This window comes from Pezoporus flaviventris, unplaced genomic scaffold (assembly GCF_033815535.1).
Source record: "Pezoporus flaviventris isolate CSIRO_AGI_PZ_B2104156 unplaced genomic scaffold, CSIRO_AGI_Pfla_v1 ptg000025l, whole genome shotgun sequence".
Taxonomy (NCBI): domain Eukaryota; kingdom Metazoa; phylum Chordata; class Aves; order Psittaciformes; family Psittacidae; genus Pezoporus; species Pezoporus flaviventris.
The window spans coordinates 32,305,443-32,328,738 of NW_026892573.1; the positions used below are offsets into that span (position 1 = coordinate 32,305,443).

The following is a 23,296-nucleotide window of genomic DNA, read 5'->3' on the forward strand; positions in this document are numbered from 1 at the left end:
ACGAATTTGGCTTTCTCATACCTGTAGGTAACTGGTTCAGCTGCATGTGTCAGTTATATTGTCAGCCCAGTGTACAGCTCCTGCTGTAAGCAAAGTTAAGTCATAGAGTCATAGAACCCCAGACTGCTGTGGGTTGAAGGGACCTTACAGCTCATCCAGTTCCAACCCCTGCCACAGGCAGGGACCCCTTCCACTAGAGCAGCTTGCTCCAAGCCCCATCCAAAGTCCCAGCTTTGCTACAAAGATCCAGATTAATGTGGGGGTTGAGTCTTTTTGCTTTAGATTCTGTTAAACTTTGCCAAGTTGACAAGATTCTGCAGTTGCTGTAGTCCCATCTGTCATCATAGCTGTTTCCAAAGCAGCTTGACTTGATCTTTGTTCAGACTCTTCTCCTCTGGCAAAGAATTGCTACATAGGCCCTTATTTCATAGACTCATGTAAGGGTTTGGGTTGGAAGGGACCTTAAAGATCATGCAGTTCCAACCCCCCCCTCCCAGGACAAGTTTGTTCCCTGGTGTTTCTGGAATTGATTGTTCCTGCCCAGGTCTAAAACCTGGCACGTGTCCATTTGGAATTGCATCCTGTCATTTTTCCAGATCAGTGTGATTTTCAGTTCCCGTTTTATCTTTCAGTGCCTCCAAAGTTATAGAATCCCAGCCTGGCTTGGGTTGGAAGGGACCTTAAAGCTTATCCAGCTCCAACCCCTGCCACGGGCAGGGACCCCTTCCACTAGAGCAGCTTGCTCCAAGCCCCTGTGTCCAACCTGGCCTTGAACACTGCCAGGGATGGGGCAGCCACAGCTTCTCTGGGCACCCTGTGCCAGCACCTCAGCACCCTCAGAGTCTAGTTGGTCGTGGTTATGGATCTGACCACATAATCTTGATCACAACATTACTGTCTTTCAGTTGTTTTATTGCCTTTTACACCTCACTTCGATCACTTCTGTGTTGGCTGCAATCTTCAAGTACTGTTTGTCAGAACTCTGTGGAATCTCCCACATTATGCAGGCAGGAAAAAGTAATCATAGGAGATTTAGCACATAATTCCAACTAAAATAACTGATTTCAGTTGGAACATCCTCTTGGGATGCTTCTGCCTAGAGATAGCATGAGCTTCAAACAGTGCTAATTACAGCATTATTTGATATATCTACAGTCTGTAAGCTCATTTTCCCTTTTCCTCTCCTAAAGGAAAGAGCGGTTGGTCTACGTGGGGATCAGTATTGAGAACATCATCCCACCTCAGGTAAGTTACTGTGTCTGTGTCAGAGTATTGGTTTATATCCCAAGTTTCTCAGGGCAGCCGTTCCTCAGTGGTGCATTACGAGGTGATGTAGCATCTTGGGAAGAAAAATCCATCTCTATGGAGGTCAGAACTAACTGTAGTCCCTTTGGTTTAGATTGAATTTAGCTGAGAAACCAAGGGAGCTTCGTGGTGTGTGTTAGAGCCAACTGGTGCCCCGCAGAGTCCTCTGTCAGTGGAGGATACAGAATCACCTCCCTGCCCATGGCAGGTCTATAGGTTATAAAGGTGGGATTGCATTTATTTAACCCTGGTGTTTGCTGTGTAATTATCCAGGTCTAATTCTCATGGAATGGATGGGAACAAATGTTCCTGGCTTGTGATTCCAAGGGAATATGCCATGTGTATTAGAAGCGTAACGTTTGCCTCCCTCAGATGTGGATTGAACTCGTGGTTATAAACATTTAGGGGTTTATTAACATGCTTTTATAGGGTTTCCATTTACAGAAGAGGAAATCTGGGTTTATTCACGTGGAAAACAGCTTCTTCTCACTTCTTAGACACATTATAAAGTGATTCACTTGAAGTCTTTGCCAGAGGCCTTTGTCTGAAGTGACAGAAACTGTTCTTTGCATGAGAGCTCAAACTGAGACTGTGTTTTGGTTTAAACATAGACTTTCCACTCCAATTGGCTGTAATAAAGCTAACTTTCTCCCCCTGATGGATCATAGGAATTATCCCTATCATGAGCTCAGGCACAGTGGGTGTGGAGGGAGGGGGGAGATGAAGCTTTTTGACCCTTGTGTCTTATGTGAACAGGAGCCAGAAATACCCGAAGGTCACGAAGAGAAGAAGAAAGATTCCAAAAAGCCCAAATCAAAGCTGCTTGAAAGGAGATCCACCCGAACCCGCAAGTGCATAAGCTACAGGTCAGCACCTTGTAGAGCAAAGAAAGTCAAACTTGGTTTCTTTATAAGCACTGCTTCACCTGCACGCTGGTACATCTAAAGGAGAGGCCCAACTAAAGGGAGTTTTGTTCTTTCCTCTCAATGCTGGTTAAGGTTAATGGTTGCAAAAGCATCTGAGGTGCTGTAGCAAAGGCATGAGGTAGGAAAAGAAATGCATGTGGTGCTTTGCTCAGGAATACTGGAGAAGGTTTGGGTGTTGCTGCAGTTCCTGCAGTAAGTTAAAGCAGGTGAATCAAATCTCTCCTTTTGGTTGAAAGGGAAACTTATGCTTGTGTCTAAAAACCTTAAATTCCTCTTTCCAACCCCCCATTAGGGCTTTTTGACATAGAAGCATAGACTGGTTTGGGTTGGAAAGGACCTTAAGATCATCCAGTTTCATCCCCCTGCCATGGGCAGGGAAACCACACACTAGACCGTGTCACCCAAGGCTCTGTCCAGCATGAAAGTGGCATGAAACAGAACGTGCAGTGATGAGACAGTTCATCTAAAAATGGTCTGTACCTGTTTAGAGGAACTGTGATAGTAAAAATGCAGTTAGTAAATGAAAATTCCAGGATATTGGAACAGGTCCCAGATTGGAAGGGACTTCAGGGATCATCTGCTCCAACCATTCGAGGCAAAGCATGACCTAGACTAGGTGTCCCAGCACCCTGTCCAGCCCAGTCTTAACAGTGCCCAGCACTGGGGAGTCACCACTTCCCTGGGGACATGATTCCAGCAGCTGGTTGTCCTCAGTGTGGAAAATTTCCCTCTTGTGTCCAGTGGGAATCTCCCCAGCAATAAGTCGTGCCCATCACCCCTTGTCTTCTCCATGGGACTCCTTGTCAAAAGCGAGTCTCCATCTTCTTTGTAGCCATCCTTTAACTCCTGGCACATGGATCAGGCCTCCCTGAGCCTTCTCTTTTCCAGCTGAACAGTCCCAGCTTCCTCAGCCTTTCCTCAGTGCTGCCCAGCCCTTGGATCATCTTTGTGGCCCTTCTCTGGCCCCTCTCCAGCCCATCCACACCTGTTTTGTGCAGCAGGACCAAAACTGAACACAGTATTCCAGGGGTGGAAAACTGACAAGCACTGAGCACAGTGAGACAAGGACATCTTTATCTCTGCTGGTGATGTCCTTGTTGATGTTTCCCAGCATTCTGTTGCCTTTGCTGCATCTGCTCACTGTTCACTCCTATGGAGCTTGTGTCCCCCAGGTCCTCTCCCATAGAGCTGCTCCAGCGGGGCAGATCCCAGCCTGTGCTGCACTCCGGGATTTGGTTTCCCAAATCCAAGTCATGTTTCATACAATGTTTTTCTGATACAGAATGATAGAGTATTTCTTACAGACTCCATCATACACCTAACTTAGAGCTGCTGAAAATACTACACCTGTCAGTGATTCACTTCACATTTACATGTCCACAGTGAAGTCCCACTGGTGTCACTGACGATCGTGTATGCTTTCCTTCAGCAGGGAAATGCCTTACTCTGCTGACAGACAGATGTGTATCGTGTGGCACTGTGTTCTCTCGAGACACGTAATCCCTTTGTATCACTCGAGTGAGCTGTCGAGTCCTCTGAGCAGGTTAGCAAAGATCTGCTGCATGAAGACGGCAGCAGCAGAAGCAGTGGTCCATTGCACCTCATGGGCAAGCTGTTGTCAGCTCGTGTTGGAGCTCAGGGTGTTTGGTAGCAGTGATCTGAAAGCATCAAGTGATTTCTTACATTTTAAAGAGGTTGGGTTTTTAGTGGTGTGGAGGGAAAATGGGGGTTTGAGTGATGTGGAACTAATGTTATTGATGGCATAGTTCCACTTACTGCCTTGGGGTGTAAACCTGCCTTGCACATCACATGCCATTATTCTTAGGGAATATATAAAGAGACCAGAAACCCATCACATTACTTTTAAATGAGGACGTGGTTTATGCTTGTTATTGGAATACAGAGTAATACTGGAGTTGTTCTTCTGCTGTTCTGCTGGAGGAGAAATATCACTGTAATCTTTCTTTTGTGACTGAGAAACTGAATCTTTAATGAAAGTCTTGTCCAGTTGTCAGTGTTTGTATTTAAAGCATTAGGGTTTTAAATACGAGGAGAAAATCTTGCATCTAAATAACACAGAATCATAGAACAGAGTTGGAAAGGACCTTAAGATCATCCAGTTCCAACCTCCTGCCATGGGCAGGGACACCTCACACTAAACCATCTCACCCAAGGCTCTGTCCAACCTGGCCTTGAACACTGCCAGGGATGGAGCATTCACAACTTCTCTGGGCAACCCATTCCAGTGCCTCAGCACCCTCACAGTAAAGAACTTCTTCCTTATATCTAACCTGAACTTCCCCTGTTACATTTTGAACCCATCACCCCTTGTCCTATCACTACAATCCCTATTGAAGAGTCCCTCTCCAGCATCCTTGTAGCCCCCTTCAGACACTGGAAGCTGCTATGAGGTCTCCACGCAGCTTCTCTTCTCCAGGCTCAACAGCCGCAACTTTCTCAGCCTGGCTCCATACAGGAGCTGCTCCAGCCCCTGATCATCCTCGTGGCCTCCTCTGGACTTGTTCCAACAGTTCCACGTCCTTTTTTTTATGTTGAGGACACCAGAACTGCACACAGTGCTGCAGGTGAGGTCTAACGAGAGCAGAGCAGAGGGGCAGGATCACCTCCTTCGACCTGCTGGTCACGCTCCTTTTGATGCAGCCCAGGATACGGTTGCTTTCTGGGCTGCAAGCACACACTGCCTGCTGTAGTCCATAAAATGTCAACTTTTGCATGCTGGATGTCAAGATATCTATGTGGTGATACAGGGGATGGTCCTTTTTGGTGGGATTTGACTGGAGAAACAAACTGAAATCATCTGTATAAAAGCATTGAATCATTTTCCCTCCAAGTGCTGTTCCCTTTAAATGAGTTACTCATTGTGCAGAGATTTAGGTGGTTTTATAGACGTTGCTGCATGACAAACACAAATATTGAATAGAATCATGGAGTGGTTTGGGTTGAAGGGACCTCAGAGCTCATCCAGTTTCAACCCCCGGCTATGGTCAGTGGCACCTTCCACTAGAGCAGATTTGGCTTTTGGTTCTTCTCTTTAGTTCTGTAACATTACAGCTTATTTGTATATAATTACAAAGTTTAAACTGTAACGGGGAGTTCAGGTTAGATGTAAGGCAGAAGCTCTTCCCTGTGAGGGTGCTGAGGCGCTGGCACAGGGTGCCCAGAGAAGCTGTGGCTGCCCCATCCCTGGCAGTGTTCAAGGCCAGGTTGGACACAGGGGCTTGGAGCAAGCTGCTCTAGTGGAAGGGGTCCCTGCCCGTGGCAGGGGTTGGAGCTGGATGAGCTTTAAGGTCCCTTCAACCCAAACCAGTCTGGGATTCTGTGATTCAGTGGTACTGTGTACAATATGTTTTATCTGTTCAGCTTGGGAGGGTACAGATCCATAAAGTAAAATGCCCATGAGCTTAAAGAGGAGCTCAGAGCTCTCTGAAATAAGGTTTCAAGGAAGATTCAGACAGCATGAATCATTTTCCTTTGACTTTAATGGTGCCTAAAAGTCTCTCTTGCAGATTGGTGTTTGTGTGTCTTCTGATGAAAGGTGTGGAATAAATGACTGATGCTTTGTGTGAAAAATGCCACTGAGAGCATCTTATAGAGCACTGCAGTTATATATTGTTAAATTCAGTGGGGAGTCATGCAAAGGGAGAGTGGTTTTCTGTTCACATACATCAGTAGTAAGACACCCAGGCAGTGGTAAATAAGCTGCTAGCAAGTAGAAATAGACCCCACACCTTTAAGAAGTGGCTATTTGATCATCAACCAGCCCATTACCTTTGTTATTTTATATCCAGCCCATTGTGCACTGTGATTTCTTAGAGCAGTTTTACATAAGTATGTTTTCATAGTATAATTTAATCAGGATTCACTTCAGAGTGGTAAATGAAAGCTGTTCCTTTTAGGTTTGATGAATTTGATGAGGCAATTGATGAAGCCATTGAAGATGATATCAAGGAGGCTGATGGAGGAGGTATGTTACTGATGCTGTTTGGTTTTCATTGCAGTGGTGATAATGGTTGAGATTTGTTTTATTATGAGCAGCCACAAATAGCATCCTCTCCCTTAAACTCCATGATTTACAGATTATACTGCTGTACTTTTGGAATCAAATGAAATCATTTGCTTGGGAATGGCCATCTCAGGCTGCCAAAATGTATTTGGTCTTGCTAGTTAAATTGAGCTTGTACATTCAATATATGAATGCAATGGATAAGCATGACAAGAAAACCCTTATAATTCGTTTGCTAGGGTTTCGATTAGAGACTGGGATGGCAGCTTGTGCTGTTGGCATTTGTCCCCTGTCAAAACTGGGGTCTGCAGTTGGGCCCCCTGAAACCTAGGTCTCCAAAGTCATCTTAAATATTGATAAGCTCTATAAGCACTTCTCAGTTAAACATGAATAGAGTGGAATTATGTTCTTGGAGGCCTATTAAGGTGACATAGAGGACCAAAAGGGAGATCTTCACTAGTATGTGGCAGTGCAGGTGGATTTGTGCTTCTGCATCACCTCAGCTTGCTGGAGAAAGCTCCCATGAAGCGTTATCCCTCAGTTCCTTGGCTTGTGGCGTCTCCACCAAGACACCAGTTTTCAGAAGCTTGGTGGATGCACATGGGCAGTCAGTAAATCAGGTGTCTGAGGGTGTGTAACACAAGATCCATACAATAGACACAACTAAGTCTCAACAGTAAAACCAGCCCTGCAGAACCCCACTCTGTGGCCAAACCACAACTTAAACACTTCATCTCCCAAGAGGGATATTGAGCATTATGATGAAGGTGTGTTTTCTGACATCTGCCCTACTCAAAAGGCACTGGCAATTGGTAATAGTGTGGGTTGGGTTGAGTGTCAGAATGCTGACACCCTCAATGTGGACCTCAGTATGTCCAAGTGACCACAGGGTGGTCGAGACAGAGCGTTGCATGATAAATACCCTGCTTTAAAGAGAATAGCTGAAACTGGAGGCATGGGAGGAAGATACCTATAAAGTTAAACAAAACCTAAACTTGCTCTTTTTCCCCCTTTCTCTCACTGAATTCAGGCATTGGCAGAGGCAAAGACATGTCCAATATCACAGGTCACCGTGGAAAAGACATTTCCACAATCCTAGAGGAGGAAAGGAAAGAAAACAAGCGACCCCAAAGGGCTGCTGTGGCACGGCGCAAGAAACGACGGCGACTGAATGACCTGGACAGCGACAGCAACCTGGATGAGGAGGAGAGTGAAGAGGAATTCAAGATCAGTGATGGGTAGGTCTGATTTAACCCCTACCACAACTGCTACAGCCTCCTGTGTCTCTGCAGTGCCCCTGAAACAATGATTAGGAGCCCGGTGCTGGAGTGGCACTGCACAGTGCCAGCAGAAGTGTTCCTGGCCTAAGGGGATGTCACTGTGCTGGAAAAGCAGCACCCCAGATCCATGCACTGAGATCATCCCATCTGTATTTTAAGCAAAACATGTTCTGGAAATGTTACTGGTGTGTTTGAGGCTGTGCTGTGGTGTTCTGGACGTGGTTATCTTAGTGAAGGAGCAGATGGGCCCAGTTCTCTGATGGAATCATGGAATTATTTAGGTTGGGAAAGACTTTAAGATGACCAAGTCCAACCATTCCCCAGCACTGCCAAGGCCACCACTGCCCCATGGCACTGAGGCCTCATCTCCACGGGGTGTGAACACTTGCAGGGCCGGTGACTGCAGCCCTGCCCTGGGCAGCCTGTTCCAATGCCTGAGCACCCTCTGGGGCAGGAATTGTTCCTCAGCTCCATCTAAACCTGCCCTGGTGCAGCTTGAGGCCGTTTCCTCTTGTCCCATCCCTTGTTCCTTGGGAGCAGAGCCCAGCCCCTCCTGGCTCCATCCTCCTCTCAGGCACTTGTAGGCAGTGATCAGGTCCCCCCTGAGCCTTCTTTTCTCCACACTGAACCCCCCAGGTCCCTCAGCCCTTCCCCATCACACTTGGGCTCCAGGCCCTGCACCAGCTCCGTTGCCCTTCTCTGGCCCTGCTCCAGCACCTCAATGTCCCTCTTGTAATCTTGTTATGATGTGACCCTCCAGCAGAAATCCTTAACAGAGACATAGCTAAAATGGGGCTGGCTGTTTCCTTTTGGAAATATGCCCAATTTTATGGGATTATTCTTGGGACTGATTGAAATTAGAAGAGGAAAATGTCCCCATTTAGAGCATACAGACCTTGACATGCAGGTTCTGAACTCAATTCCTGATTTCTGCTTTCTAGGAGATAAGAGTTTGAAAACAGCCAGCAGAGCGGTTTATACTATAGGAAACCAATACATGTGAAGCTTTAAACACTAAATGAGTATTGCTCTGGCTGACTGAAACTCTTTTAATGTGAAATTCCTCATCATTCCGTCTGGGAAATGCCTGACATTAACAAAATTAATACTAATTTTGGACATTCTTTATGCCTCAGTGAAGGCACTTAATGGAGCATGAGGCCTGGGCTTTTTAGCATCAACATTTAAAGCTGTACACCTTTCACTGTGTCAGTTTACTAAGTGTGTGGATAATGTATACAACACAGATGCAGTCTGGAGCTTTGTTTTCCACCCATGATCGTGCTGAGGACATGAATGTGCTGAGTTAAATGTGCTGGACATTTCCAGTCAATGAGGGTAGAAGTAATAGTGCATTGATCAGGTAAAGTGTGCTCATGCATTGTCAGCTCCCTCCTCTGCTGAATGTCTGCTGGATCTGTGTTGGGATTTACATTCAGCTGGTGGCCAAATGCAGGGGACTGTGAACTGCAGTGCCTAATGGTGGTTAAAAAAGCATTGGCTCACTTTGGAAATGACAGGAATGTCAGAAGTTGATCAGGCTGAGATGCATGTTTTACATGAGAGCAGCAGCTTTGTGTTCAAATACCACAGAACCATAGAATGGTTTGGGTTAGAAGGGGCCTTAAAGCTCATCCAGTTCCAACCCCTGCCACGGGCAGGGACCCCTTCCACTAGAGCAGCTTGCTCCAAGCCCCTGTGTCCAACCTGGCCTTGAACACTGCCAGGGATGGGGCAGCCACAGCTTCTCTGGGCACCCTGTGCCAGCGCCTCAGCACCCTCACAGGGAAGAGCTTCTGCCTAAGAGCTCAGCTCAGTCTCCCCTCGGGCAGGTTAAAGCCATTCCCCTTGGCCTGTCCCTACAGGCCCTTGTCCCAAGCCCCTCTCCAGCTTTCCTGCAGCCCCTTTAGGCACTGGAGCTGCTCTAAGGTCTCCCCTTCAGGAGCCTTCTCTTCTCCAGGCTCCATCCAGTCTCCCCCAGCCTGTGTTTATGCTGGGGTTCACCCTGACCCAGGGGCAGGACCCTGCACTTGGTCTTATTGAACCTCATGATGTTTGCATGGGAAATTCTGCATACACGGATATATTTCATGGATAGATCTTTAATGACAGATATATTTTGCATCTATCACTTGTAAACTCCAAGTTCTGTTTCCAATATCTACCTGTGTTGTCTGTGGTCTTTCTTTGACCAGATCTCAGGACGAGTTTGTTATATCAGAGGAGAACCTGGATGAGAGTGAAGATGACCCCCCGTCAAACGAAGACAGCGATTCCGAGTTCTGTGCCCGCATCTCCAGGCGACACCTCTCCAGGCCCATGAGGCAAAGCAGGAGGTTACGAAGGAAAACAGTCAAGAAAAAATACTCTGAAGATGATGAAGATGAAGATTCCGAGGAGAATTCAAGCAGAGAATCTGGTGAGTAGAAGAAATCTTTGCCATATGCAGTACTCAAGAGGGGAAGAGTGGAAGTCTGTGTTTGCTGGCATGACTGACATGAACCTGTTGGCTTGCTTTGGTCAAGTCAGATGTCATCTTCGCTGTAAAGCAGTTTGCTACTTGTTGGGCTGTGAATATTCTGCAGGAAGCTGGGCTCTGGGTGCTTGCTTTTTCAGCAGTTATGTATTAAAATGGAAGCTTGTGTCTTTGTGGACAGTTACAGCTACCCCGTACCTTCCAGCTGGGCACATGAGTGCAGGGAAGAGAAATGGTGGTGTCAAAATATGCTTCATAGCTACACAAAAACCTTCCCATCACCTTTGAAAAAGCTTCTGAAAGAAACATTTTCCCTCTGTTTGTATGGAAGAAAATTCCTTCACTTGTATGGCATTCGAGTTCTGGCTTGAAAGCCAATGATAACACCTTGAATCTCTCTCCCATAATTATCCTTTTTGATCTTTAGTAACTGAAGACTCTTCCATTGCAGGAGAACTTTATTCACTTCATTTTGCTTGTCCTTCAAGCAGATTGCTTTCTGTTTGTGCAGTCTGAAGTGTGAGAATAGTACCTAAGAGATACTTAAACCTTTTCCTGACTTGCATCTTCCTCTGAGGACTGCCCTCCTTGTTTCTGCTTCATTCGAGACCCAGTCCTGGAAAGCACCAGATACATAAGCACTTACTTTGACTTACTGAGAATATAAGGTACTAAGTACACTGGAGTGTTAACTTATTGCAGTGTGTGTTACCTTCCCAGTGGTGTATCTGCCTCTCTAGAACAGAGATGAATATGTTGGAGTATTGGTTTCCAAAAGGAGGGTTCATGCACGGAGGGATGAAGTTAGCTACATGCACTTAAAAGAGTTGCTGTCTCCCTGCCCTGAGTGCATCTAATCATAACCTGTTCCCAGTGAAGATATTGGCAGAAGTCTAAAGTAACTTCTATATCTATAGCACACAGCAGCAAGTACTGTTTCCTGGTGGACAGACAGCTGTGGTAAACCCAGCTGATTCCAGTGTCATTCCATATGCATCCAAGAGTTAACAATGTGTTTCTGTCTTTCACCCCCTTCGTGGTCCCCCAGGATACTGCTTTAAGCCTATTTTGAGCTAAGGAAGTAAGGTTCCCTGTGAGTGGCTTTGTTTCCAGTCTCCAGCGATGGAGTTTCTTCCTGAAGGTGGTTCTTGTTGGCTTGCTCTGATTCTTCCTCTAATGCTTGAGGAAGTAAAGAGGATGCCACTTCGATCAGTGACTCCTGGCAATCACTAAGGAGCAGTATGTGACACTTACAGACCTGTGTTCTGCAGTAATGGTTGTGGCACAGTGAAAAAGCTGATTCAAGTTAAAGCTGATTCAAGGCTATTTAATGCTTGAAGGCAGTAGGTGCAGTAGACTGGTGTAGGAAGAGCTGTGGGTGCTGGTAAGTGTCCTATGTACAGCTTCTGGTTTAAGCAAACTTATGCTCTAGGGAGACTGATGCTTGTTGTTACTTTCAATTTTATAACTAATTTATTTAAATTTCAGAAGCAGAAAGGACTTCCCAGGGTAATGTGCATCATCAGCTCCAATCCAGTAAGGTTGTTTCAACTCTCAGGAACTGTAGAGGAGGCATCTTTTGACTCCAGTAGGGATGAAGGAATAAAAACACTGGAAGGAAAGCACCTTCTGGAGGAGTTTGAGGGAGGCAGGAAGAGGCTTTGTGAGAAGATCTGGAAATCATAGAATCATGGAATGGTTTGGGTTGAAGGGACCTTAAAGCTCATCCAGTTCCAACCCCTGCCGTGGACAGGGACACCTTCCACTAGAGCAGCTTGCTCCAAGCCCCTGTGTCCAGCCTGGCCTTGAACACTGCCAGGGATGAGGCATCATCAGCAATTCTGTGCTGGTGATGAATAGGGAGACTGAGGCATGAGCCTGGAATGGGTCAGAATAATGAGCCGCCTGTGCTGGGAGAGCACATGGAGTTACTGGTGCTGGTCTAAAGCTCATCTAAGTTGTTTTGCTTTAATGGAATAACACAGGTTGCTGTTTCCTTCTGCACAGAGAGCGGTGATTACACAGATTACAGCGACGATGATTACCTGGAAACCAGGAGGAGAAGATCACGACGGAATCAGAAGAGACAAGTCAATTATAAGGAGGATTCTGAAAGTGATGGCTCACAGAAGAGTGTCCGATACGGGAAGGAGTTAAGGAGAGTCCATAAACGCCGGCTCTCCACTTCGGACAGTGAAGGTAAAACGACCAGTCCTCTCTTTGCAGCAGCTGCTCTAGGTCAGCAGGAGCATGAAGAGAAAACTGTACATAAAACAGAGCTTTTGGAGACTCTTCCTTCTAGAGTTCCTTAATGTTTCAGTCCACTGGTACTTTATGGTTCACCGTTACAATCACAGCATAGGCATCGGTGTCCCTTCCAGGTCTGAGTTCAGTGAGTCTGGTACAGAGTGCTGAGATTCCAAAACTGGCTCTAATATAACTTGTTTCACCACTTCTCTCTTAAGAGGTCACAAAGCTTCATCCCGTGAGCCTTTAAAGATTCTCTTTTGTAAGGGAAAGGGTGTTACTTCTGGTGCCCTGAGTGTGTGTGTGCTCATGGTTAAGACTCATTCCATGTGCTGTTTGAAGGAGCTTTGGGAAGCATGGAGAAGCACATCTCAGTAATGTCAGTCACACATGAGTAACCACTGTGCATTATGATGTAAAATCAGCTATTGCAGAAGCAAGCACTGATGTTGGGTGCCCTTCATTCTGGGTGCCAGCTTCTGAGACCTCGGATCTGGCTATTAGAGACACGGAGCAATACAGGGTGCAATAGCTGCCAGGCAGCCTCAGCGAATCGGCTGTGCTTGACAGGGTGAACACCTGATTTGTAGGTAGTTTTTGACCTGAGTTTACAGAGTGTTAGAGTTGGCTCTTAGATGAAGGGAAACAAGCGGGTAATGCAACTGTACAGTATCTTCTGAGACCCCCCCCTGCAGCCCTGATCCAGCTCTGGGGCAGCAGCACAAGAGGGACGTGGAGCTGTTGGAGCGAGGCCAGAGGAGGCCATGGAGATGCTGCGAGGGCTGGAGCAGCTCTGCTCTGGAGCCAGGCTGAGAGAGCTGGGCTGGGTGAGCCTGGAGAAGAGAAGGCTCCTGAAGGGGAGACCTTAGAGCAGCTCCAGTGCCTGAAGGGGCTGCAGGAAAGCTGGAGAGGGGCTTGGGACAAGGGCCTGTAGGGACAGGCCAAGGGGAATGGCTTTAACCTGCCAGAGGGGAGACTGAGATGAGCTCTTAGGCAGAAGCTCTTCCCTGTGAGGGTGCTGAGGCGCTGGCACAGGGTGCCCAGAGAAGCTGTGGCTGCCCCATCCCTGGAACTAGATCAGGGATGCAGATCTGTTATTCCTGGCATGCAGTTAACACTTTTAGGGGGAATTACACCCACTTCCAAAGCCTTAGATTGGAAACAGAATATCACAGAATCATAGAATGGTTTGGGTTGGGAAGGACCTTAAGATCATCCAGTTCTACCCCTCTGCCATGGCCAGGGACACCTCACACTAAACCATGGCACCCAAGGCTCTGTCCAACCTGGCCTTGAACACCACCAGGGATGGAGCATTCACAACTTCCTTGGGCAACCCATTCCCGTGCCTCACCACCCTTACAGTAAAGAACTTCTTCCTTATATCCAATCTAAACCTCCCCTGTTTAAGTTTTAACTCGTTACCCCTTGTCCTGTCACTGCAGTCCCACAGATTGTTGTCTTTGCTTCCTGAGCAGTTTATTTAAACAGTAAAAAGCCTGGAGAGTTCTGAGTTGGTTGGGGAAGGAGACAGAAATGTGTGTGGTGAGCGAGATGTGGCTTTTTAATGCATGTGAAAGATGAAGACTAGATAGTGTGATGGTTCTGGCTGTACTCACTTGCTAATGGCTTTAAGTCTGCTGCTTCTTCCAGAGAGCTACACATCGAAGAACTCTGAAGATGACGAATCCACAAAGGAGTCCAAGCGATTGATCCGGAAGCGCCGGCGAAGTACAGACGACTACAGTGAGGAGGAAGGGGAGGAGGAGGAGGAGGACGAGGGGCGGCCTGTCCGCAAACGGCTCAACCGGATCGAAACGGACGAGGAAGACACCCTTGAAAACACCAACGATGACACCGAGAAACCTGCTCCTGCGAACAAGCTGCCAGCAGCACAGGCTCCTCAAGACAACAGCAAGAAGCACTGCTACCGGATAGAGAGCGACGACGAAGATGACTTTGATAACGTAGGGAAAGTAGAGAGCCCTTTGGACTACAGCCTGGTGGATTTGCCTTCCACCAACGGACAGAGCCCAGGGAAAACCATTGAGAACTTGATTGGGAAGCCAGCTGAGAAGACCCAAGCCCCCAAGGACAGCACAGCCAGCGCCAGCCTGGCGCCCAACGGCACGGGGAGCGGGCAGGAGGCGGTAGGGCCGGAGGAAGATGAAGATGAACTCTTGCGAGTGACTGACCTTGTTGATTACGTCTGTAACAGTGAACAGTTATAAGACTTCCATTTTTTGTGCTAATTTATTCCACGGTAGCTCATACCAGCGGGCCAGTTCTTAAAAGCTCTTTTATTTTTCCTAGAAAACTCGCCACTACAGTATCACTTTTTAGAAGCAAGAATTTCACCAGTCCTGCAGTCTTTCTGTGAAGTGACCAGTTTTGAACTCTGAAGATGAATTGCTGTAAAGTCCCTCTCTCTTTACCCCTTCCTCCCCTTTCTCCTTCCAAGTCCATGGTCCTGGGTAATTTCACTCACAAAAACCTTATAACAACAAGAGATTTGTATATTTTTGACTTTATATTTCCTTGAGTGCATACAAATTTGTGGAAATGGGTGGCCTAAGAAAGCATTCCAAATCGGTCAGGGCCCAAACCGGAGCTGGGGTGGGTTTGGCTCAAAGCAAAGGGGGGGGGAGGGTGGGTGGGGGGGTGGGAAGGGGTGGGTGCAGAAGCACTTGTGCTTTAGCTTTTTCATATGAGATATATATTATATTTAAATGTTCACAACTTAGATGACAACTTAACAGACAGTGAAAGATTAAATGTCTGTACTGTCGCATTTTGTGAGTTGTAGGTTAACAACCATAGCTCATTTTAGTAATCACCTTCATGGAGATGCAGTTTTGATTTTTGAATACTGGAGGCAAACAGAATCCTTAGAGGCCAAGAAGGTACCATAAACAAGAACTCTACTATCCATTATGACTTGCAGACTTTCCTAATAAACATCCTTTAAAGTGTTTGTACAGTAAAGTGTACTGTAATGAAGTTTTTGGCAGCCCAAACACTCTTGCCATCAGTCTCGAAAGCTGTCTCATCCGATGCTCCTCGATGCACAGTGTCTAGAGGGAGGATGTATCAAGGTGAAGCTATCTGTAAGCTGGATGGCATCTTGACGTGCTGGAAGCTTGTACAGACACAAAGAAGCCTGTAGCTGCCTGGCCGCTCGAGTTTCACCGTGTTGGAGTATTCCCAGCAAAATCCGTGCGTGCAAACAGCCGTGACCACCAGAATGACAGTGCATCAGAGGATTGAGGGATTTACAACTAAACCACCACTGGTCCATTCATGTCCTTAATATCTACTTCAAATTGAAGTAAACAAATGGAACAGTTTTCCTTTGGGAGGTTTTCTGTTTGGGGTTTGTGTGTGGTTTTTGTTTCGCTTTTACTTCTCTGCCTGGATGTTATTAGCGGGTTTTGAATGTAGCGTTGGCCTTTGGCCACTAGGGTTTCCTTAATCCATGTTAATAATTGTCCTGTGACCCAGCTGGTTTCAAGAAGGCAGTGTTTGTGAGAGAAAACCCTCGGCTCCAAGACATCCCATCGCCTTTTGAGTGGGCATGAAGTGATCTGTGCTTTTACTCAAGGATAAGACAACCCCAACCAACATGGGGCATATATACAGAGCTGATGTGGTTTGGGTAGCATTCAGCTTTCTCTTTACTCTGACTCCAGATGCAGGCTGTAGCATTTGCTGTAGCACACGGACAGCTGACATCTGCCAAACACTGCAACCCAACAAGGTCACATCTGTTAATCCTCTTGCTCTGAGACTGGGATTTTTGACTGGTGTTGATGTCCATTGCCGGCAATGGATGCACCAAAACTGCTGCTGCCACCGAGGAGTGAGTTCTCCTTCCCCACCCCATCCCCTTCCATTATATTGTATTTCCTAGTCAGTCATGAAGCACTTCTGTTCTCTTGGCATTCAACTGGCATTAGGCCTTTACTAAATACCTCTCTAGAAAGCCTACATCCCCAAACTGCCTGCCTTCTGGCCTTTGTTGCCCCATCTCTTTCTATCCAAACCACTCTCTGACTCTTCCTCATCTGGGTTCCAGCAGCGCACATATCCTGCTGCAGAGCTAGAATCAGATGGAACTCACTATCTGCTGTGCTAAGCAAGCTTGTACCTTAAATGAGAAATCACTCTAAATGAGAACCTGATTCCATTACAGATTAACTCTTTTCCCACCTTACTGCTGTTAACTAAGCTTTCATTCCTAAAACAGGGTAATGAAAAGCCACAGAAGCGTAGGATGAAGTTCTAAAGAGCCTGTTGTAGCATTTTAAGCTACTCTAGTGGTTTTCTTTGCTTAAGTGATGCATAAATGTAGTGCTGCTACGTTTCTAATACACTTACGTTTTAAACCAAGCAAGAACATAGTTTCTGCTTCTCAATGTTCATTTCTAATATTTGCCATGGAAACTGGTCCATGTGCAAGTGATGGATTCTCATTTGTTTTGGCAGTGCCATAATCTCTTTTGCTGCCTGATGGAGCCTTTTAGGATCTGATCAGTGCTGTAGCAAACGTTCTTGCCTCTAGAGTCATCCCAGATGTTAAATACATGGTGTGCGAGTAATTGTGAACATAGGAAGATACAAAAGGGTTGAGATACTGAATATACCAACCAGGAGGATACCGAGTTAGGGACTGATGTGAAAGTGGGAAAGACCAGGAAGCAGAATTGGAGCATTGAAGCTTACATCAGGAATGTCATGTTTTAAAAGCAGGGAATGACAAGTTGTGTCCAAGTTTCACTTCTCAAAACCCAGCTTTTCTCTCTTCTAAGAAGTCACCTGTGGTACCTGAGACAGCTTCATCCCTCCGGGATCCAGAGTTCCCTCTTATACCAGTGGGAACGTTGGGTGAGTTGGAACTGCAGGAAATGCCCTTCAGAAAGTCCTGGCAGCTTCAGAGTCTTCTTTCATTTCTCTCTAAGGGAAATGTACATTCTCCTGTTTGGAAAGATGCCATTTTCAGGGTTCACCCTGTGATAGTGTGTGTATGTGATTCCAGAGTGGAAATGTCCTCCTGGGGTCCCCACAGTCTGGTGCTCTTCTCTGTACTTACGAGATCAGAGGTTAAATGCTTTGAGTAATGATCTTCAGGTGGCTTTGGCCCAACAGAAGGCTCAAAACCCGTAAGAGAATTAGGGATTACTTTACCATAATGGATTTAAAAGTACAACAGCTATCAGCTGAATGCACAAAGCATTTATTCCACACAGGTTGTCTACTAAAAGCTTTAACTACAAACTCTTTGTAGTGTAACCAAGGGGGGAGAAAGGGAATTGATGTCTCTGTGCAGGTTAAGTAGCACTGGTGAGGGGAAGAACCTGTACATTGAGTGGAGAAATGGACTTTTTTGTGTCACCAAGATAAACGATGGCCGTTCATGTGCAGCTCGTGTGACTGTGAGCAACAGTAATGAACGTGGTGTGTTCGTGTAACCAGAGGGTGGTAGAACAAGGAACTTGGTTTCACCACAGTTGCCTTCTAGTTATTGACTCTTCTAAACCTGAGCATCTTCTTGGTTTAAACATGGAGAGTGATGACACTGAACTACCAAAACCCCCCGTAGTGTTGGAATCCTATAGGAAGATCAGTGCTGAACAATTAACTCGTTGCCAGTTGGACTTTGTACGGCTTGAATTGTGTTGTGAAATGACTGCATCTTCCTGGGGTTTATTCTTTAATGGAAGGGTTTGCTCTGTTCTGACAGCATCTGAGATGCTTTTCCCCTCAACTGCTTGCTTATGAAGTGTGCATTAACGTGTCTCAGTTCCTCTTCCTACACCGGGGGTAATGGCTGAGCTGGGCTTGTTTCCTGTTCATTCCTGTTTCTGATGGCTGTGTCTAAACCCTTGGTTAGAGACCATACTCACAGAACCTCAAGGGGAAAACACCGTGTTCACAAAAGCATAAACCATATGGCAGAAGTGCTCTGCTTTGTCTTCACCTTGGTCATTTGGGCTACATCAGTATCCAGCTGCTGTTTAACAGCTTGGATAGTTCATTGTCAGGGTGTCCATTCAACACTTCTGCTTTCAGGTGCTTATAACTTGGGTTTTTCAGTGCTCTTCAATAGCAAATCCTGGTCTCAACTTTCAAATCATTGTTTCAAATGCCATTATTTTCACTCACTTCTTTTAGGAAAAGGAATTTTTTATGGCATCTGCTTTTTAAATTCACTCTGTACACAGGAATTCCAAGAAATGCTGGCAGTGATGCCAGCCTCAGCGTGCTCTGCTGAAGAGATTTGTATCATCTCATTCAAAAGGGCAATGCACAGGCCTTGAAAATGGGGTTTGGTACATGTGCAGGGACTACTGTTCACTATTGTCGTATGGATATGATGTGCAGTGAGCAGCCAAGGTGTGTATGTACATTTGACATAGGCTCCCAGTTCACTGGGTATAGGAAACCTTAACTATATATAAATATTTATATATATATAAAAGATCAAATATCTTCAACCAGAACAGTCACTTTCTGAACGTAGTAGGGGAAAACTCCAGCAATTCATGTGAAGGAGCCCAACTGCAATTCCTTCAGTGCTTAAAGGAAGGAATGCATTTAGGATGCATTCCTGCCTTAGGAAGAGAAGCATTTAGGATGTTGTGTGAAGGATTTGCAGGACCAAGCCCACGTATCCCAGTAGCCTTTTCTTCCTCCCTTTCCCTAAAGCAATAGGGACCGTATCTCACTTAGAATGTTGGAAGGCAGAAAACAGTAAATCCAGCAGAAGTTATCCTTATTTTTTTTCCATTATATACTGATGTAAGGAATTCTATGACTGATTTTTGGTGCTTCATAGTTGAGTACCCCAGTGTGAGACCTATTCTGGCTTCAGGAATAGTTCTCAGCTGAAGCTGGACATGCAGCAGTTGGGGTATGGAAGCTTACTAATCACTGCTGAAAACACATCACTTACGAAGCTCTTACTTTAGGTGTAAGTAACTGAGATAGTTCCAAACAGCAAAAACCCCATGTGCTTGGGACTTGGTTGTCCCAGTGCTTCAGAGTAATTGAACTTATTTTGTATATTGCAAAAGATGTATATTGCTGTGTATGACACTTAGAAGATTGTGTACAGCTTCTGGGGGAAAGAATAGAACACTCTAAAGTAGAGAAGAGGGGTTTATAATTGACTATGTGGTGTAAAGGCTCCAGATTGAACTGCAATGAAAAGCAAGTCCTACACCTTGGGTTTATGACTATCATTTTGTAAGGGCTGGCACCCCACACCCCAGCTGAGGAGCAGGATTGGGGACAGTAGAGCAGTTGGAGGGGACACGTGCTCAAGGAAGGCACGTGTGTCTGTGGATAGATCTGCTGCTGCTCCATAGAACCCCAGAGGTTTCTAAGGAGAGCTGAGCAGAGCTGCTCTGGCCGGTCAGTTGGTTTACTTGCGCACTTGGCAGCACTTTGTGTATAGTCAGTCTCACTGGTTCCCCAGGTGCAGACAGAGCTTGCTCCTGCTGTTGGACCAGCAGCAGGAGATGGGGAATGGATGGAGGGAAGTGGAATGGAAATATGTGTATGCAAACCCATGCCTTTTGCAAGACAGGTCTTGGATAGGCCTAACAATGACTTCTGACTCACCCTTTATAGACTGTGTTGTCCAGTGGAAGGTCTCTGTTTAGGAGAATCATCCCGATACCCTCCTTTTTCTCATCCTGACCTTCACAGTAACAGGAAAATCTACTCAAGGTCTCCCTCCTTGTGGGAATCGGTGATGTCCCATCAGTGCAATGGGGATGTGGAGAAAACCAGGATCAGTCCACGGTGTGTTATGACAATGTTTGCCTCTGGGGACATGGTTGGAGTCTGCAGAGTTTGCTTTGTTTGTTCTTCTTGCTGTGTCCCACACAACTAAACTTAGCTTAGTCTGTCAGAACTTCAGTGATTCAATGGGGATAAAGTCCTTCTACTAAAGCATACAATAGGCCTAGTTACCAGTGCACCATTTGTTAGTTAGAGCAGTTAAAAGTCCTTAATGATAACTCATCTGCTACTCAAGGTAGTGGTAGAAAAGGAAATCAGCTCATAAAGCTATAAGCCTTGTTCAGTTTTCCACTTCATACTCGGTATATGGGCTCTAAACCTCTTGTACAGCATCTTACTCCTCTACTATACTTATTAAAGTGGTACTCCTCCCCCTAACTCACATGAAAACAGTCTGTTGGCAATGCCAATGTGGTTGCTTGTTCCTGCCTGTGTTTCACGACCCTCCTACAGCAGGCAGGAGATGGTGTGTGACACCGCTGTGGGTGCGTGCCACGGCTCTCACATCAGCACAGGTCCTGTACGTGACACACGGGGTATGTTCAATGTCCCCACGTAACACGGGACAGGTTACTTGCTACTAACCCTTCTGTGAGAATTGGAGCAAACCTGCCAGAAAGGTCTCTTCAAACTTAAGATCTACTTACATGAAACATGCTTTTGTGTCATTCCTGTGTTTGCAAAGGAACCTGGAGCTGCTTAAACCAGTCTCACAGTTGGCCTCAGTTCTGTTTCCTTTAGGAGCGAACGTGTCAGGTGCCACTCTTTAGGTTGAGTTTAACCCTTGTGTTTCTTGAGTCCTGGAACCTTGGTTTTTCACAGTCTCTCTTTAATCATGACTACCTAAAGAGAAAGGACTGAGGGGACGCACGCTGTGTGTGTGTGTGTATGTGTGTATGTGTGTGTGAGGAGGGGGAGATCCACTGAGCAAACTGGAAGCGTTATTCTTGTTGCACATAAATCGGGTGGTGCTTTCACTGTCTTTTCCCCCCTTGGCCACACCAGGGATACCACGTGCAGAACACGACGCGTTCCAACGCTTTCAGACGGAAGTCACGGCGGCCTCAGTGCTCAAAGGGTTTAACTGCAGTCGATTAACAGCTCCTGGTTTGGGATTCGCAGCCCACCGCTGTTGAAATACTGTATTCCTTGTAAATGAAGTCAAAAGACATCCTCACGTTAAGGCTGGTGCCAATATTTTTGTTAATGACTCGTTCAGCGTTGTCTCTCACTACAGTCTGCTCAGAACTCTTTGTGTATAAGCTGGGCCTGAAGCCATTTTCTAGCTTGGGGGCCTCGTTGTGTAACTTTACTTTCATAATGGGTTGATTTTGTTTTGGTTTTTTTTTGTTATAATCTCTACTGTCATTTCTTTCCTATAAATATGACATGTAAATTGTCATAATAAAACAAACGTTGAAATAACGCCGTGCAGAAAGTGTATTGAGGAAACAAGTGGGGTTTAGCGGTCACCGCACGAGTAGCTGCCCGCTGCATCTCAGTCCTCTGCCTGCCATGGGAATGGGTCACTAACTCCTGGTTTATGTTGGGTTTGTTATGGCAGCTCAGTTGATGGAGCTTTCCCTTCTCTGACCAGCTCTGGGGAACAGCTGATGGATTTACTGCCGTTGTGATGACTTTTGTGTGTGTTCCATTCTCCTACACAGTTTTTATAGCTCATTTCATAGCGATGTTGCTCCAACCCAATAGCTTGACCGAGGTTCAGTGCTTGCCTTGTGCTACAGCATCCTTTATGCTTGCTGTTGGAGTTGTGTAATGGCTGAGTTAGTGGTGGGTTCTTACAACTAGGGAGGAAATCCACCTGGGTTGTTACCAGTGTTTGTTTGCAAGGGTCAGACCTGCAGCCAGCACCATCCCCAGCCATGCTGTTCCAGATACATCCATGTGGTGCTACTGGGAGAGGAGCGAGGTTCATTTCCTTAGGCTGAGATGTAAATCCATGATGTTTTAAGGCTTTAACAGGTAAAAAACAGGGAGAGAAAAGTGAATCAAAGAAAATGCGCCCAGAGAAGCTGTGGCTGCCCCATCCCTGGCAGTGTTCAAGGCCAGGTTGGACACAGGGGCTTGGAGCAAGCTGCTCTAGTGGAAGGGGTCCCTGCATGTGGCAGGGGGTTGGAACTGGATGAGCTTTAAGGTCCCTTCCAACCCAAACCACTCTGATTCCATGACTATGAAAAGGGCGGCTTCACTCTTTATGTCTGTGGTCATAGTCAAGCTGCTGTGTGTTCCTGTAGTGATATTGCTGTGAAATCCATTTTACATTTGCTTTGCTGATGGATTCTGGGTGTTTCAGTCTGAATCAGCTCTGCGGTGGCATCACTGGAGAGAAACAAGCTCTCTTTGGTGGCAAGTCCTACCTCCTGTCCTGTGGTGACTCCTAACGCTGTGGAGGTACCTACTGCTCTGCTTTGCCTCTGAACACAGCTCTGGAGGACCACGTCGCTCTTGGACATCCAATATTCAGGCACTGGGGTGGATCCTAACTCACTGTTTAAAGCTCTTATAACTGAGGGAGAGAGCTTTGAAATGGTGCCGTTCTGTTCAGTTCATAAGCCCACCCCTCTAAACCTCTATGAGATGCAACACTCAGCACTGGGGGTGGAAGTATCTGGATCTTGTAAACAAGCTGGATGTGGATTTCTCCTCTCTAATCCCTCAGCCTCAAAACCAACTTCCCAGCCTGGGCTTAAACCACCTCTTTTCCTCTTCTCTTGCAGGAGTGGTATGTGACAGGAGGGATTCACTTCTGTGTGCAGTTGGGGCAATGAGCTCTGTATTGACTCACTGCAGCGGCTTAATTCATCTCCAACCACTTAAATCTTCATTTAGAACAATCCAAAGCAGCCGCTGCATGATTTCCAGTGAGCTACAGAGATTGCGAGAGCTCTCCATGGCTGATACCACACAGCCGTGTGAGGTAACAGGGGCTGGAAATGAGCAGGAACAGTGAGTTCCCCCACTAAGTGGGGTGGGTGGGTGTTTCTGGGTGTTTCCATCTCTTCCCACCCGCTGCTGTGGTCCAGTCTGTAATCATGGGTGAATTATGAATGCGGGTTTCCAGGTGAGCACTTGGTGTGGTGAACTTGGAAGGCAGTCAAGAAACTTCCTTTTCCCCATCTCCTCCTGATTAAGTGGATAAACTCCACAACTCGTTAAAGTTGTAAAGTAGGTATGCTTTATTCAGCGCTGAGGCGCATGGGGGATCGCTCCT

The 23,296-nt window shown here is 46.3% G+C and overlaps 1 protein-coding gene across 2 annotated transcripts in view; it reads left to right on the forward strand.

The window, feature by feature from the left end:
- Positions 1-17,055, forward strand: part of RSF1 (remodeling and spacing factor 1) — a 57,970-nt gene extending 40,915 nt beyond the window's left edge. For both annotated transcript variants that reach the window (XM_061458069.1, XM_061458070.1), the window contains 7 exons: positions 1,191-1,245; positions 2,062-2,171; positions 6,149-6,216; positions 7,286-7,493; positions 9,731-9,954; positions 12,019-12,210; positions 13,912-17,055. In XM_061458069.1, the coding sequence (XP_061314053.1) occupies positions 1,191-1,245; positions 2,062-2,171; positions 6,149-6,216; positions 7,286-7,493; positions 9,731-9,954; positions 12,019-12,210; positions 13,912-14,489 (1,435 nt within the window). In that variant the 3' untranslated portion in view covers positions 14,490-17,055. The remainder of the gene's footprint in view (positions 1-1,190; positions 1,246-2,061; positions 2,172-6,148; positions 6,217-7,285; positions 7,494-9,730; positions 9,955-12,018; positions 12,211-13,911) is intronic.
- Positions 17,056-23,296: the final 6,241 nt, after the last annotated feature.